This window comes from Melanostigma gelatinosum (assembly GCF_949748355.1).
Source record: "Melanostigma gelatinosum genome assembly, chromosome: 8".
Classification (NCBI taxonomy): Eukaryota; Metazoa; Chordata; class Actinopteri; order Perciformes; family Zoarcidae; genus Melanostigma; species Melanostigma gelatinosum.
The window spans coordinates 12,091,239-12,108,134 of NC_136641.1; the positions used below are offsets into that span (position 1 = coordinate 12,091,239).

The 16,896-nt window shown below is 43.5% G+C and overlaps 1 protein-coding gene across 6 annotated transcripts in view; it reads right to left on the bottom strand.

The window, feature by feature from the left end:
- The window catches only part of LOC306781038 (forkhead box protein J3-like), a 44,658-nt gene that overhangs the window by 5,270 nt on the left and 22,492 nt on the right, over positions 1 to 16,896 (bottom strand). For 4 of the 6 annotated variants that reach the window (XR_013772182.1, XM_079273671.1, XM_079273673.1 and 1 more), the window contains 6 exons: positions 14,072 to 14,155; positions 10,421 to 10,522; positions 7,925 to 8,089; positions 4,926 to 5,127; positions 1,785 to 2,072; positions 292 to 381 (listed from right to left, as the gene is read on the bottom strand). Coding sequence is in view for 5 of the 6 variants with exons in the window: in XM_079273671.1 (XP_079129797.1) it covers positions 292 to 381; positions 1,785 to 2,072; positions 4,926 to 5,127; positions 7,925 to 8,089; positions 10,421 to 10,522; positions 14,072 to 14,155 (931 nt within the window). In the remaining variant the exon portion in view is untranslated. The remainder of the gene's footprint in view (positions 1 to 291; positions 382 to 1,784; positions 2,073 to 4,925; positions 5,128 to 7,924; positions 8,090 to 10,420; positions 10,523 to 14,071; positions 14,156 to 16,896) is intronic. The other 2 variants (XM_079273674.1, XM_079273672.1) reach the window with 1 other exon arrangement.

A 16,896-nucleotide genomic window follows, 5' to 3' on the forward strand; every position in this document is an offset into this window, starting at 1 on the left:
CGTGAGAGAAACAGAGAGGGCAACCTCTCAGATGCAGGATAATGACTTTTATTAGGGCTACTATTACAACACTGGATGTTATTATATTGGGCCTCAAGGGCGAATGTATATGAAAGCTCAGAGAGGAATCGTAATGGTTTAATCAAAGTAACTGATCGGCATAATAAGCATGATATCAATTCTCACTGCTTCAAAACAGGCTGCAGTATACAGCTTCATCATTTCAGATGCTGTTTACACTGATGGCTCTTGGTGGAGTGTGTGTGTGTGTGTTTATAGGATGTGTGTTACCTTGAAACGGGGAGAGGTCTACATCAGCCCAGTTGTAGCTGGTAGCAATGCGGCAGCTCTCCTTCAGCCAGTCCAGGTTGGGGTACCAGTCTGGGAGAGAGACCACACACACACACACACACACACACACACACACACACACACACACACACACACACACACACACACACACACACACACACACACACACACACACACACACACACACACACACACACACACACACACACACGTTGTTGTTCAGTCGTTTGTAAACTGAGGACGTCACAAGTTCCCCGGAGCCCAAGGTGACATCTACAAAATCGTTTAATTTACAATTATAAATGAAACCGAAATGAATCAGTTATCAAAGTGTCAACTAATTGTTTCAACACGAAAATAAATACAAGCTCAGTGTGATCAGTGTGATCAGTGTGGCAGCGTTTAAATGATCTGAACTAATCCAGATTAAAAAGTCTCAGTGAAGTTCTGCAGTCAACCACAAGGTGGTGTGACTTCACATTGAAAAATGTCAGCCACAGGTTGGCTCTTGGTAGAACAAAATAAAGGAAGATGCCTTCCACCGCCTTCACCACTGCAAACTAAACAACAGCACATTCGGATGCCGTGGATCAAAGACTGAGGGATTGCTTTCACTCATCCTCTGCCTGGTTGAGGGGAATACTAACCGAGATAAATAATATCTGAAGAGTACCTTCTTTGGCCTGAGAGCTGTGTTGCCACAAAGGGAAAAAAAAAGAAAAAAAAGAAAAACAAAGACTGGGAATATGAGCAGGACAAGCCTCGGTGAAGCTTTGGAGATGCCTGTCTGTATCAGCACAGCCTCATAATACCAAATGCTCTGGGACCTCACAGAGGAAAGAATATAATATAAATGCAATGAGTCCGTGCCGAGACAAGCCTATTCGGATGTTTAAGGTGAATTGTATTTACACCAATGTTGCTTTGGGAGTCGGGAGGAGAAGAATCATTGTTCGCTGCTGAACAGCATCAATATCTAGGAGACAATAAACTACACCGTACACTTTGTGGCTTCCTTTCACACAGAGAAAGCAGCAGAGAGGTTTGCAGCAGAGCAGAGAAATAGCTGCATTGACATTACGAATGTTGATGTTGGATTACATTTCCAGTTCGTGGACCCTTCTAAAGTTGCGATTACGCCTAGGAGCGGTTCTCCCACTCAGCTGCTTGTATTATCACTCGATACAATATGCTCAGTACGTAGTGCATTACTATGATGTGAATATCAACAATAGCCATAACTCATGGAAACAATGTGATTTCTCAATCATAAGATTGTTATTGTTCAATAACTCGGGGTGTCGCATGTTGCTAAAGAAACCTTTTTTTAGTGGAATGTTTTTATAGCGTCTTTCTAATTAGTATGTTGTTTTGTCTTTTTTGATGCTGCACACTAGGTGTCACCAGAGCCAGACATTTCCAACGCCTGCACATGAAAACCGTATACCGTAAAAACGCGGCTCTGTTGTCACCTGTTGAGGGGCAGGTTTGTCCGGTGTGACTCTGGTGGGAGAGAGACGGGTGCTGCTGGGAATGAGCTGGGTGCTGTTGGTGTTGGCCATGCTGACCGTGCGCCTGGTGCTGACTGTGGGTGGAGTGAGGGGAGAGGTGCTGCTGGGGGTGGTGGGGGTGGTGTGACGTCTGACCGTGGTTGTGTTGGTGGTGGTGGCCGACGCCGTTTCCCGCACCAGGAGAGTGCTGGTAGGAGCAGGCGGTCCGGGCCTGCTGGCTGGAATCACCAGGCATACCCATCAAACCTGCTGGAAAAAAACAAAACAGACAAAGACAAAAAAATATCACGGGTGAAGGCAGCAAACAAGAAAACGACAAAAATTCAAACAAACAAAACTGGCGGCTTGGTGTGACTGAAAACACTGTTGATCTGTGGAATATACATGTACATTCAACCCTCACGTTGCCCTTTTAATCTGACCACGGTATTTCTGCAGCTTTTTTTCCCCAACACATTTACACCCACTCATGTTTCACTGTCACCAGCTACAGACTGTCTACGACTCGCTCTTGCGTTCATGCCACTCAAAAGGTTATTTTTGGCAAACCAGCATGTGACCTGAGCCACAGCACTGAGGAGCGCTTCAACTAATGTGTTTTATGGTTTACTTCCTGGTGCATATATATCATAACAGAATATTCCTCATGCCCATCACCCACAGTAGGGTTACAGTTTTTGGGTGATTTTTTCGATGCTTTTTGGCATTTCATTCAACTCATTTAATGGTCTGGGTTAACTCTGAAGATGGTGAGCCACTGCTCAGCGGGCCGAGAGACACAGCGGGGACAACAGTGCGCAGAACGAGTATATTCTCACATCTAACTCACAGGTTTATTTTGACCAAACCAGAGTAAGAGATTGTTGCAGCAGTTGATAGACAAACAATTACTTTTTTTCTTTTTTTTATGTCCAGTTGTCGGGCTGTGGGTGCCGAACATCGTTCCTTTTCACATAGCACACACATTTCGACGATACAGGATTTTCTTGTCAATGGCTTCTATCTGAATCTCCTTTACACTTCATCATGGACACTGGAAGCTGCAGTAACTGTAAAGTACTGTGCTTGTGTCAACATATGAGTCTGGATGAGGTGGATGAGACTGCGGACAGAGCCGATTGAATGAGGTTTCACTTTCGTTCGCACGTCAATGCTTGTTGAACAGATGCATTGATTGAGTATTGGCTTTTACTCGCAAATATTTTACTGCACCAACAGTAACGAGCGTAATTGCCTTCAACTCCAGTATTCTTCACTTCACCTGATTCACTTCACGGTCTCCACCGCGGCATCTTTGCCCGCTGACGCTTCGTGTGTGTGTGTGTGTGTGTGTGTGTGTAGTTGGATGAGCTCAGCCCGACACAGAGAGCAGAGGAGATGCTCGCTGCAGCGTGATAATAAATAAACACCAGTAACGTTGGAGCTTATCAAAACTCCGGTCTTTAATAATTCAGCACCGTGGCACGTTTGATACCAGGGTTTTGGTACGAAAACCTATCTTCTTCAGACAACAAAAAAAACGCGAAAGGCTCTCTCTAGAGCCCGTGTTTGGTTTGACCGCTCTGGGCTGCTGTAGAAACAGGGCGGTACAAGATGGCGGACTCCGTGGAAGACAACCCGCTCCCTATGTCGATATAAATGGCTTTTCCTAAGCTAAGGAAAACACAAAGATATTAGTTTCAGGCACATAGTTATTAATATCATATTCCATTTCAGACAATTAATCCCCCTAAATGTTACGCACTGCTCCTTTAAATGTAATGTAAGTTAAATGTAAATGATTGTCACAGTTACGGCGTTCAACAATCAACACTGGTTAAATATAAAGACAGAGATGATGCAACGGTGTGGCCAGGAGAGTGTGCACCATCGTCAGAAACTTATTTCCTTTCCAGAACTACATTTATCTCTTTTGTTGAGAGTCTTTGGACCTTTTCTTTTATCTGCTGTTTCATTGCTTAATACCAAAAGACAGAGAATGCCCGAGCAGTGACTGTTAAGATCTCTTCAAACATCAGAGGAGTGATACAGAGGGACTTGAGTTTTTCTTTTTCTGACCAACGAATCATAAGGAGGCTATCTGAGCACATCTCAGTGACTGACTTTTCCCTCCTGCCGTCAGGGAGTTGTTACGCTTGCATCGTGAGTCTTTTACACCCCCTGCCATTATTAATTTGATGTTCATTTTGTCTCCATTGTTCAAACTGACCTGAGTCACTTACAGTTTGGTGTGCGGTCTTTGGACTCACTGTAGTTTTTCAAAGGAGGCGATGAAGTCCGGGTGAGTCAATGTGACTCAAATACTGTGACTTCCTGCTAAGCCTCACACTTCAGGGACCCTTTCAAAGATCCACTAAATCCATTTTCTTATTCACTTTCTTAGTGAGTTGTCTGTACCACCCACCCCCCCCCCCACCCCCCCCCCCCCCCAACTAGTATTCTCATCGTCTTATCTTTTCTGCGTGTGCACTCCTGACCACAAAGTGAAGGGGACCTTGTCAGACTGTGAATACAGGCAGCAGTTATTGAGCTCAACAGAGCGCATCAATCTCCACGCTTACATAACTTACGTGGATGTGTGTGTGGAGACGAAAGCGAAAAGAGGGAAGGTGATAGGAGAGTGTGGGGGGGGGGGCCTGAAAGCTTCAGGAAGCATTTAGCAAGATGCTTCACAAACTGTAGAACCAATCTAATTAGCTGCTATCAAAGCTGCGAAACCCTTTGCTCTGCTCGACTGCGGATGTGTTTGTGCGTTTTTCTTCCTTCTTCTGTAGAATTCTTCCTCTTAATTGCCTTTACTCATTTGACTGAGCGAGTCGTAAAACGCAGATATGCGGAACAACAGGTTGTTTATTAAAATACAGTGGAGTAGGAGTAGAGTGTGATGGAGGTTAATACTGGAATGCTTTTAGTGCTGTGACAGCAATGTTAAATTCTTAGCATTTCATTAGGAGCTTAAGCTTGACAGCTAATTATGTGCATGACATAGAGGTCTACAAGTTGTTGTTTTTCCTGAAAACACATGCGTCAATTAGGATGTTTGACGGGAACACGTGAACAGACGCACACTAATCCACATGCAAAATGAGGGTCGACACCCACCTTGCTGTGAGAAGGACTGCTCAAAGACGCACTTGTACAGACTGCGGAAAGAAGAGCTGAGGTCCTCGAAGTCAGAGAAACAGAGCTGCTTGTCCCGGGACTCCAGGACGGGCAGATCGTACTGGGGCTGTGGGGGAGGGGGCGGCTGGGCGGGCTGCTGGAGGCTCAGGGACTGGGACGAAGGCTCTGAGTGGCTACTCACCTTCAAGACAGAGGAGAGGGAATAGACAGAGACCGTGAGAGGTAAAAAATAAATAAAAATACATCAATGAAGGAATCGGTTTGAAAAAAATACATCAAAGGCTGAATTCACACGGCAGCTCAAAGTGTAAAGCCTGCGGCCAGACTGCATCACAAAAACATGTTCAATAAGACCAATAAGGCCATTGCACTGGTACAATGGGAGTACCGGGGTTTTATCATCAACAAACAGAAACATCATCCATTAATAAAGCACCACAGTCACAAATAAAACATGGCGATGTGCACATTCCTGGTCGGTAACTGTTCAGTCATGACACAAAATTCGAGGTTGTCATCATTTATAGCAACAGTTTCAGTTTGGCGGTGTGGCTCTGTGATGCTTTGACACATATCACAAGCTTGACACAGACTGTCCCCGACGTACATGAACATATACTAACACATGACGAACAGCTACAAGATAATACAGGACGAGGCTGTGGAGGTGGAAGGAACCAAGTAACTGCACAGATTTAATGAGCAGCAAATGTTTATATGGACACATACACATACAATGCATATATACACACATACACACATTGGTGTGGGCTGCAACCTGTCTAAATTGAGAAACCTGAATTTAAATTGGGAGAGATGCATCGTAAAACGGATAAAAAGCAACATTCAATACTTATCACATTCCGTTTCAAGAAACTTAATTTATTTTTCCAATTGTACCATTCAAATAAAATTTTCACATCACCGGTAATTCTATTGAACTAATTATTTTTTCTTTATTCGCTAGGTTTATCATACCAAATTCAATTTCACGCAATTAAAAGGGAATCTTGGCTGCCACTAATTTCCTTTTCGTATGAACACACAAAAACAAAATCCACTGCTTCAATTTTCTGTCTCCCACAGTGATTGCTGCCCGTCTCCCTCTACCCTCAATCGTCTCATCCTAGCTGTCATCTTCCTCACCATCCACCCGGCAAACACAAGCAATTTGCTGTGATCAGTGTGCCTCCGCAGATATAAGCCGACTTAGCATGACGCATCCCCCACACGTCGACCACCAACCCAGTAATGGATGCCTCTCTGTCAACTTTCCTGGTGTCTTTGAGATCTCTGCCAGCGATGCCACTAGTAATCGCCGTCAGTTAGGGGGGGTATCACCTGTGCCAGGTAATGAGGCAGAACTAACCCTGATTCCCCTGGACCAAACCGCAGATGAGGTCTGAGGCGATGGAGGAGGAGGGCAAGGGATGGAGGAGACGATGCAGGGAGGAGGAAAACAAAAGACGGCCTCCAGAAATGAGAGGTTAACGAGATGAGATTGCACTGACCTTTGCTAATGCAGGTGGGAGGTGAGTAGGGCAAAGTGATTGATGGTAAAAAGGTGAGCAGCTGTTACAAGGGGGAAATAATAAAGAGTTGGGACTTCTCAGCACTCCTGTAATTTTGGACCAAATGTTTTTGGGCTGAGACTGGCCTTAAGAATTGTGTTATATTTGGTTTAAAGGGACAGAACACAAACACTTTGACAAACATGTGAAATGCAAAAGTCCCCATTAACGACTGAGATCTTCAGTCAACTTTTATTTATTTAAAAAGTGTCCAGCTGCCAATTTAAGTTAAAAAAAACCGCCTTGATACAAATAAACCTCGCTGTGTGCGAGTATGTGAGTGCAGTAAATGGCAAAGAGACGGGAAAATCTAAGTGTGCAACTGCAGGCTTAAAAATGTATTAATTAATCAGGATTTTATTGGACAAAATGTTGCCCCTTGTTTCTCAAAGTCGTTCATTCTGGAGTGCTCAGGCATCGTTCATATTCATCAGAGCCGGTGAACTGTCAACACAAAGAGGGAGGACTCTGATGTTTCATTTTTTGCAGCACTTGTATGAAAAAATACCAGCATTTGCTACAGGTTCAGCATTTATTAGTGCTGGTAGACCTTGAGGACTGTGAGGGGCCGCAAACAGTATTGATAGCTGGCTGGCAAACAAAAATGAAATTCACAAGCGGTGCCTAAGAATGCAACATTCAACAATCAAGAGAGTTTTCAATCAACCTGCACTTTTAATTGCATTTCCACAACTCTGAAAAGAAAACAAATATATAAAAGAAATACAAACATCTTTATGGGTGTCGGCAATTTGATTTGTTCGGGGAGCCCAAATGAATTCTCCATATAGAAAACATGCATGTCTCTGCATGTCAAACAGCAATAAAATGGATATTCAGCAAAACATTTGAATTATTTAGCAAGAGAGCACGACTAAAATCGATGATTTATCCAGGTTAAAAAGATATACGAACGCGTCTGTTCATGCCATCTGCTTAACTCTACTTACATTGTACAGAACAATGCAAGTGTCATCAACGCACACTAAATGTGTCTCTGCAGAAGCCAACTGAATATATATTTGCTTGCAAAGTATAAATGTGACAGAGAGCTCCAGCAGTACTGTAGATCCAGCGTACATGTCGTTAGCCGGTTACCATCCTCAGTCTGCCAAGACACCTTCTGTACCGACTGAGTGTCTGAACTGGTGACTGAATCATCCGGTTTATTTCAGAGTCAAGTGGACATCATAAAAACTTTTAATTTGAATGCTGCCGGTTGAACGTTTGCCAGTTTGAGATAATCATTTTAAAAAAGCAGAAGAAAAGTGTGAGAAAGTGACCTTAAATAAGAGTCTGTGGCAGTGGCAGGTCAGCTGTTGTTCTTGTGCAGACAGAAATAAGAATCGAGATATTTTCCTTCAGCAATCATTAGACTGTCACCCAAAAATAAAGAGAAGAACTTACTGGTGTGTAGCTGTGTACGTTGCTGCCGCTGCTGACGGTGGTGTTCAGGTTGTTCAGGTTGTTCAGGTTGACGGATGCCAAACTCTGCTCCGAAAGGCTGTTGCTCAGGCTGCCCAGACTACCAGGACTCTCGCTGCCTTCTGCCTCGGAGTTGTAGAGTGCTACCTACACACACACACACACACACACGATCCATTTGTTGTTCATGTGACAATAAAGGCAAATTACACAGGGCCAAAATGTTGAGGCAATGCACCATATAAACTCCTTCTAAAGGTAGTGATTTGAGATGTTGTAGTTCCTCTCCTTCATTTTGTCCATTCGCAGACTTATCTCCATCCTAAAGTGAACTCTGTCCACCTCAACACATTACCCAAGCACCATTGACTTATGGGACAACGCATGAGGAAATATGGAAATTAAAGTGCTGGTAAATGCAAATTGGTGTTGATGCTGCATGACAGCACGGAGCGTGAACTAATGATGATCTTTCTTCCTTGAACATGGCGATTTTGATTAAATGTCGCGACCCAGAAACAAATAGGTAACTTCAGAAATGACTTCATTGTTTCAGAGGACGTGTACTGCATGTGGTCTTCTGGTGACAGATCACAAAGCTTTAAAAAGAAATGCCTCGGGATCATGTTGAATCATGTTTTACTTGTTGTCTTTGACTGCCAGCACTTGTGAAGAAGAGCGCCAGCTTTACCTCCAGGCTACATTTAATTGTATCGACAAATGTGAAATGATAGCCTCCGGGTGAGAAAACAGTAAAGGCTCTCTGGGGCGGTGCTCTACCCTGTAGATGTTCTTGTAGCGGGAAAAAATAAGCATTTTCAAAAGTCAGCTTCGTTAAGTGTTAATCGTGAACGTTTTCTGTTTTGGTGTATTTGGTGACATCTGAGTGAACATGTAATACTCCTTGCCGTGTTACTGTAGTAACGAGGAAATAATTATGTAGTTTATGAGAACACTTAAAGTCTATATACGTTAGGGGGAAAAAAAGGAAAAACTGATCATATAACACCTCATGATGTCTCTGGAAAGGTTTCAACTTTGTGTTTTTTTAGACTTGGCAGAGATTCAATTTCTGGGAATTTTAGATTTCAAGTAAAAACATTAAAATATCCGAATGAAACAAATGATTACTTTAACAATCATGCATAGGGGGGGAAAAACATTTCTGTTATCCTAAGCTCTTAGTATTATCTTATAGGAATGTCTTTTTCAGAAGAACAGGCACTCTCCATTGCAAACAGAACATTAGTGTGCAAATGTGTTATTAAAGAAGCTCTGATGCGCTGCTGTGCCTGCAGGACGCCACCTGTCTGGATGTGGGCGGATATCACTGACGCTGGCATCATTATCATCAAGGTCTTTCTCTCCTTGCTCTGAATCATTTCTTTTTTCAAAATGTATAGGGATGGCTGAGACTAATCAAGTTTTAATCTTCCCTTTGGTGAATACCAGTAAGTGCAAACTGACATGCAAGAGGTAAATTACAGCAAACTGTCGCTGATCTCCTTGGCCGTTAATGATGTCCACCTCTCACTTTCTGTTGTCACATTTTTAAGACTCTATATGTCTGTTGCACAATAATGGTATTTACGCAAACTATTTAGATTCAGATTATATCACTCTATGCATGACTTTGTTATTATTAATTAATGAGAAATACCTTTAACTAGTTCCCAAAACCCCAAAAGACAAACCTAGAAGTACAAACATCAGCAATTTTTCACTGTGCTTACTATCTTTAGTGGATAAATGACTACAGCAAGTGAATATATGGCTATATAATGACGGTGATGAAATCATTTTTAACTAACAGAGCGTTAATAATCTCTAATAAAAGTCATATTGACAAATTCTAGGAAGTATGAGTCAAAATGTGTGAAAAGAGCAGAATGGAGAACTGGAATAAGCTGTCAAGTCCAGACCTTCACATCACGCCTCGACCAAACACTCAAGAGTTATGTGAGCTGCTGCTGTGGGACAAATGTTCTTCTTTGGTCGGGGTCAGACGAAGAGGTCACGTACCACACATCATCATTCTCTTTGTGTGTGTGTGTGTGTGTGTGTGGCAGTTCAGACAGGCGTCAGAGGTCCCAGTCGCGACTTAATCTCTGACCCTCATACAGACGGTCACACCCAGTTTAGCTTTTTAGTCAGCGTGTGTGTGTGTGTGTGTGTGTGTGTGTGTGTGTGTGCGTGTGTGTTTCAGTGCATACGGTTGTGTGTGTAAGTGAGGACCTGTAAAACGGTATTTGGATGTGTGCGACCACGATGCATTGTTTGACCTGGAAGACTCATTCTGTACATCTGACATCCAGTTAGCAATCAAACTTCAACACATTCTTCTAAGCTGTAAGTACAAATGACTACAGCTTCTTGACTAATTCATCTGTTAACAATCATCATTACACATCATTAGGACAGGAATATTCATGAGACTTAAAGGGCCACTAAGTCAAAAGTGAGTAGCTGGTGTCGTACCTTGTTGGTTACAGCATTGATGGCCAGAGTGGGGGACGCCCCTCCCGACATAATGCAGTCCATTCTCACAGACTCGGACTCCAGGCTGTAAGGAGTTGATGCCTGAAAGTAGAGGACAGAGGACTGAGAACGAGGACGGAGACACCAAATGAATCTGTGAGTGAGGAAATATTTAGCAATGTATGTTTGAAGAGGCATATCATTTATTTTCATTTGCACATTTTAAAGATAGGGTTGGCAATCTTGAGAAACTAGCTAGAAGTAGAAAGTAGCTGGCAGCACTAGCTGCAAAAGCTGCTGAATCTAGCGAGAAAGTAGCCAAGTCGGCAACACAGACGTTCCTTCAGGCTTCCCTCCAAAGCCACTCCCCTAAAATAATCATTCTGAACTTAAACAACAATCACTGCTACTATTAGTACTCACAGCTGATCGTGACAGTAGAAATTATGAAGGAAATTGAATTGGACAAATGTTATGAGAAATTTCTGAATGCTTTCTGAGGCTCCTGAATCAGCGCCACGCCCCCGGGCACCAGCTATGTGCACCAGTCGAGGCGCACTTCATTATAACGGCTGGACACTTAAACAGCCTGAAACGTTGATACATCATTCGCACTTGATGAGATAAATGAACCCATCCCTCATGCATTATTCAAGCCTCTAAAATGGATTCAGCAGCAGTTCATTTTCTGCCGTCCTCACAGAGAGAGAGGGTAGAGTTAACCGAGTGTGGGGATATGAGGAACTGTTCAAAGATCGATGAGGGGCTAAATTGACGCCAGCAAATTGGAAAAAAATAAATTGCTAAATAAAAACGAGGACTTTTTTTTTTCCTCGTCTGACTCCTTTCAGGGTTCAAGACAGCTTGCATGCCTTCCCAAACTGCTTACAGAAAGAGGATTGGTTGGTAACAATGCAATCTTTAATTTATGATAAACTCCCAGTGAAATGGGTTGTCGGTTCCCTGGTGGAGGCACTTAAAAAGAAGACAACGAGAGGTGAAGAGAGGAGTGAGGAAGGCTTGTGGAAGAAGGGGAGCAAGAAAGGAAGAATAGGTCGGGAGATAATTGAGTGGTGACGGAGAGGCAGACAGGCAGACGGAGAGAGGCATACAGGAAATGAAAGAAAGTGATTATGCTGAGGGGCACCGGGGACGCAGCTCCTAAACTAAGTGTACACTGCCTGTCTACACATTTATACAATGCATTTATGCAGCTGCCGTTTAGCCTCGCTGCCAACTTCTAATCTTTTTCATTTGCACAACCGCTGTCATCAGGAGATGTTAAAGACTTTGACAGTGGAGCCTAGGTGCAACAAAAACCTAATAAAAACACTACCACATATTTAGCCCAGCTTTTTTTTCTTTTTTTTTCCCAGACGGTAACACCGCTATAAATCTTAGCACTTAGAACCTCCCTGTTTCTCTTTAGCCCGTGTGACAGCCCACAGTGCGTCTGCCAGCAGTGCAAGTGAGGCGTAAGAAAAGGGGTCGAAGGGCCCATCCATGTAAGACGAGATGACAAGGCTCTGAATTAATTAATGTTTGTAATAAAAAACAACGGTGAAGAAAATATGTCTAATGGCAGCCCCGGGGCCTTCTGTGGTAATTAACTGGAACACCAGCCTAGAATACTCTCCCTCCTCTCCATCTTACTCCTTTTCCCTCCTTCCCCTTGCAGCTCGATTTTCCCTCTCTGCTCTCTACCTTGAGGTCTCTTTTTTTCTGCATCCTTTCCTTCACACTTCTTTCCACTGTTTCCCCCCCTCTCTCTCTCTCTCTTTTACCTCAATGCTTTCTCCAATGAGCAACTGTGATTGTGTACTTTACTGTGCCACGCCTGCCTGAGGTCCCCGGAGAGGAGAGGGCTAAAGCAGCGATACAGACAGAGAGAGAGAGAGAGAGAGAGAGAGAGAGAGAGAGAGAGAGAGAGAGAGAGAGAGAGAGAGAGAGAGAGAGAGAGAGAGAGAGAGACAGACAAACAGACGCACAGAAAGATAATAATCAAGATACACAAAGAGTTACGGAGACACGGGATGAGAAGAGAAGGGAGACGACCAGCTGTGCTGCACCCCATGATGAAAGACTCTGCATGTTTTTAATGCGACAACAAACACAGTCAGATGTACATTCAGACAAACCTCAGTGGGTCAGAAGCTGGATACAGAATGCAATGGAACAAAAACAGATCGGTATCTGCATACTGGAATCAAAGACTCCCATTTGAAACAGTTGCTCAATTGGTTGGCTGAAGGAAGGGTTGTCATGCTACTTAACGTTTAGTGTTGATACGGGATGTTGAGGTATTTTCTGTAATGTCAACTCTGCAGATGAAGCAATATAATGGCTGCAGCTCCTTTAACCATCCAAGTTTAGGTGTTTTTCTGAACGCTACGGCAACATCTTTATGGGTGCTAAATTCCAAATTTAGAGCATATTGAGGGATTGGCACCACACAAGTCTCAACATGCATGTACAATATATGGTGGTGACCTTGTTTAATTGAGACTATAAGCTCTGGTTCTCATACAGCACGTGGTAGAGGTCCAGTAATAAGCGGGTAATATCACTCAAATGGCACAAAGCTAATCTGGTGTCACAGATAAACCCTGCCTGTTCAACTCAGCCAAGGACAAAAGGTGTACAATGTAATTGAGGTCTTTGCTACTTTTGTGTCTTCACAGAATCCTAATTACACGACCCTATTCAAAGACGGACTTTTTCTGGTCGACAATTAGACTAATGGAGATCATCCAAACAAGCACGACATGCGGCAACAGACATTTATTTGTACCACAGTCAGGCGGGTATAGCTGTAGGTTTAACGTCGTTCCACACAAAACTGCACAGTATCAATATATATACGAAGCCTGGCGTCGGGAGTGGTTGTATCGTCTCTAAGCCATACGTTCCCCTGTCACCAAATCCTCTTGGCTTTTTCACTTGGTATCACTGATCTAGCACATAATCACAGACTCTTTTCAACCGGGATGCAGAAGCAATTACCAAAACGGTGTCATCACACCACACAGCTTGGCTTTAGACTCTTAGCTTTTGGCTTTAAAGGGCACCTTGTTTGCCTGCTGGTCTATCTTGGCATCATCATAGCCGGGGAGAAGGGGAAAAAAAGATTGGAAGTCAGTTCCCACACAAACATTTCTGCAGCGTCTCTGTTGACCTTAAATCAAAGCTTTGCCGCTGCCTTTTATTAAATACATTCTTACGCTGCACTGTAACTTTTATGAGTCTTATTGTCTTTTTTCTTGTTTTTATTTTCTATTCTCTCTTAAATCACTGATTGTAATTGAAATGTCCTTTTCATAATGTGTTTCTTCTGCACTTTGTCTTTTGTTTTATGTAAAGTGCCTTGACTTGCCTTCTGAAATGTGCTGTATAAATAAACGTGCCCCTTTCTCGCTCTCTTGTTTTTTGTGACCACGGGCCTTCTCGCACAGCTACATCCTTTGCCACTTTGATGTCAGTGAGCTTGAATTGGTGTAAATAAACAATAACAAAAAAATGGAAACTAACAACGGTTGTTGAGATTATTGTTTTGCGGCAACTGAGCAGCGTACTGCCACATTACAAGGTTTTTAAAACAACCAGCTTTCGTGTTAAAAGGAAGATTTTACAGAGCGTTGTTGAAGTACTTACCCTCTCTTCAGAGCGCGGCCTCTTCTTTGTCCTGCTCGGTACTGCGTCTTCTTTAGGATTGGTGTCTATGGCCCAGTACGAACCCTGGAGAGTGACCCCAATAAAACAAAGAGGTGAGTCTTGTGTTTGATGGAAGATGCTCTGCTTGTCATTTTTCTTGTTGGTTCAGGTACACTTTCATATTCCTTTTATTTCTAGTCTATGTGACGAACAGAAATCATTTAAAAGTTTCTCAGCTGTGGACACAGAAGATCTTCTCAATATTTGGAGCATCTGAACCGTAAAACACTACCAACATCAACCTTTAAACATGAACCTCTGTCAAAGGGGACTTTCAACAACTCCCAAGCCTCCATGCCCACACATTTTGTATTAACACGTGTGGAAATAAAAAACACGACACGATGGTTTCATCGGCCAGCCTGTGTTTTAAGGGTATTTACTGACTGTCATCTGATGACTGCCTGTACAGCAGCAGCACTCCGGTTGTCCTGTCCTGTCCTTCATTCACCCTCGAACTGTGAACAAAACCCATTCCTGACTGGAAGCTCACCGATAGCTAAGCCAGCTGACAACACACTTGTCCTGGTTTGGTAGAAGCCAACGGCCTCCCCACACCGCTTCCCGTGTACAACTATCGCAGACGCAGACCCAGCTCCAAGCGTGCACGGACGCCTTTATATTAAATGCGCAGTTCGTTGCATTACTCTCCGAAACACCAGAGGGCCGTACAAGCAAAATGAACAGTGAAGAAACAAAAAGACAAGGAGTGTAACCCATTGACTGTAGGTGTAACCGGCAAAACGCCATAAACCAACCCTGCCGAGGAGGGAATGTAATTATCTGGAAACTCATATCTCATATTCATATTTTTAAGACGACCTGTTTCCAAGCATTTAAAACTGGCCTTCTTTGTATAATCCCCTGACATGTAAAAAGTGCTTTTATCAGTGAACTATTTGTGACAGTCACGTGACAGTCCGGCAAAACTACAGCGAGTCCAAACTAAGCTTGGAGCGATCAGAGCTGAACGTGATATGAGCCCTGCATCAAACACCTGGTGACGGTGTCACGGCTACTGTATGAATACTGAATAACTATAATCATCACGTACACTACTCACACTTAACACAGGTAGTAAAAACCAATTACGGATCCAGTCTCTTTAATTAACGTGTTAATCCTGTTCTTATTGGCAGTAATGCTGTCATCCCGACATATGACAGCATAAAACAAGGCACTAACTTTAAAAGCTTCTTAGTGACCTAGAGGGAGAGTCTCACCAGTTTCATGTCAATTATTTGAATGAGGAAACTATTTAAACCCTTACATCGTTATAATATATTAGCTCTGCTGTCATTATACAACGTCAACTATTGTGTGTGCTAGAGTAATGTCCATCCCGTTCTTTAAATATTTCCATTTGTCTCTGGTGTATCTCCTCCTGTTGTGGATACTATTTAGACTCTTTTTCCCCACTTCTTTAGTGTCACTAAACAGAATAAAAGCACAGCAAAGGGATCTCCCTTGCATCCGATAAAACCAATGTATCAGTTGTTATTCCACTTCTCTATCCAATCTTTCTCTGGGTTTAATTTTTCCTGCAGCGCACGCGCCTGCTTCGCTTCCCCGAAGAAATCCACTGCAATCCTTTTGATACACAATGTTAAAACACGGCACACTCCAAACTAAAGACAATCAATGAGAGCGGAGGAAATCAGTTGCTTTTAGGTCCTTGATATCCTGCCGGTCTGTCCCCCCCCCCCTCCTTTCATTTTCCCGATGTCCAAAGCTGCAGACAGAATTCAGGATATTCATCTAGGCCACACACACACACACACACACACACACACACACACACACACACACACACACACACACACACACCTCATCTCTGAACACCCCCCCCCCTCCCCCATCCTTGCCTCTTCTCCTCCCCCTGTCTCTCAGTCCCACGTCAGTGAGCAGTACACAGCCAATTAACGTTAGCACATGCATGATTTAGCTTCTCCCCGCTCTCTGTGGCTTCAAACAGAGCTCGCACATTCAACTTCTCCACACACAGATGTGTAGCCGAGGTATCGACCACTTCGATCCACGGTGTGAATTAAGGGGCTGGTCAGGTCGGAGTCGGGCTAATCACGGGGGAGCCGCTCTCTTTGTATCTTTGCAGACTACAGGCCTCCACTCAAGGCCATGGATTTTGTTTGAATTATTTAAACCTTCTTTCCCCCCCAAATTCATTTTTCAATAGCTCCAAAATCCCTGCAGCCTGGAGAACACCCCGCCTACAAATAAAATGAGTTTTGAGCGCACAATGAAAAGTTTTGGCTCATCAGTTTTGGTTTTTTGAGAAAGTGGTGGATTGCTTCTCACATTAACCCTGTGATGAGTGGAAAAGCAGACATTAGAGCTTTTAAAATTCAGCACAAACAAGGAGTTGACAAATTGTTGTTTTCAAACCGGTGCTGCTGAAGTGGCAACTGTGCTTCCTAACCACAGCAGTAGCAGTGGGGAAACATATCAATGCTTCCTCTGATTATGTGTGTGTGTGTGTGTGTGTGTGCGAGAGAGAAACAGGGCCTAATAAAGCATAACAGATGCGTGAACAGCCTCGCAACTGAAGGAGTGTACCTACATATCTTATACATATCTTACAAAATCCTTCTCCTCACTCACAAAGCCCTCCACAATCAGGCCCCCTCCTACCTCACCGACCTGCTTCACCACCACACTCCATCCCGCCGGCTCCTCTGATGCCAACCTCCTGTCCCTTCCACTCAGGACCAAGCACCGGACATGGGGCGACAGAGCCTTCTCCATGT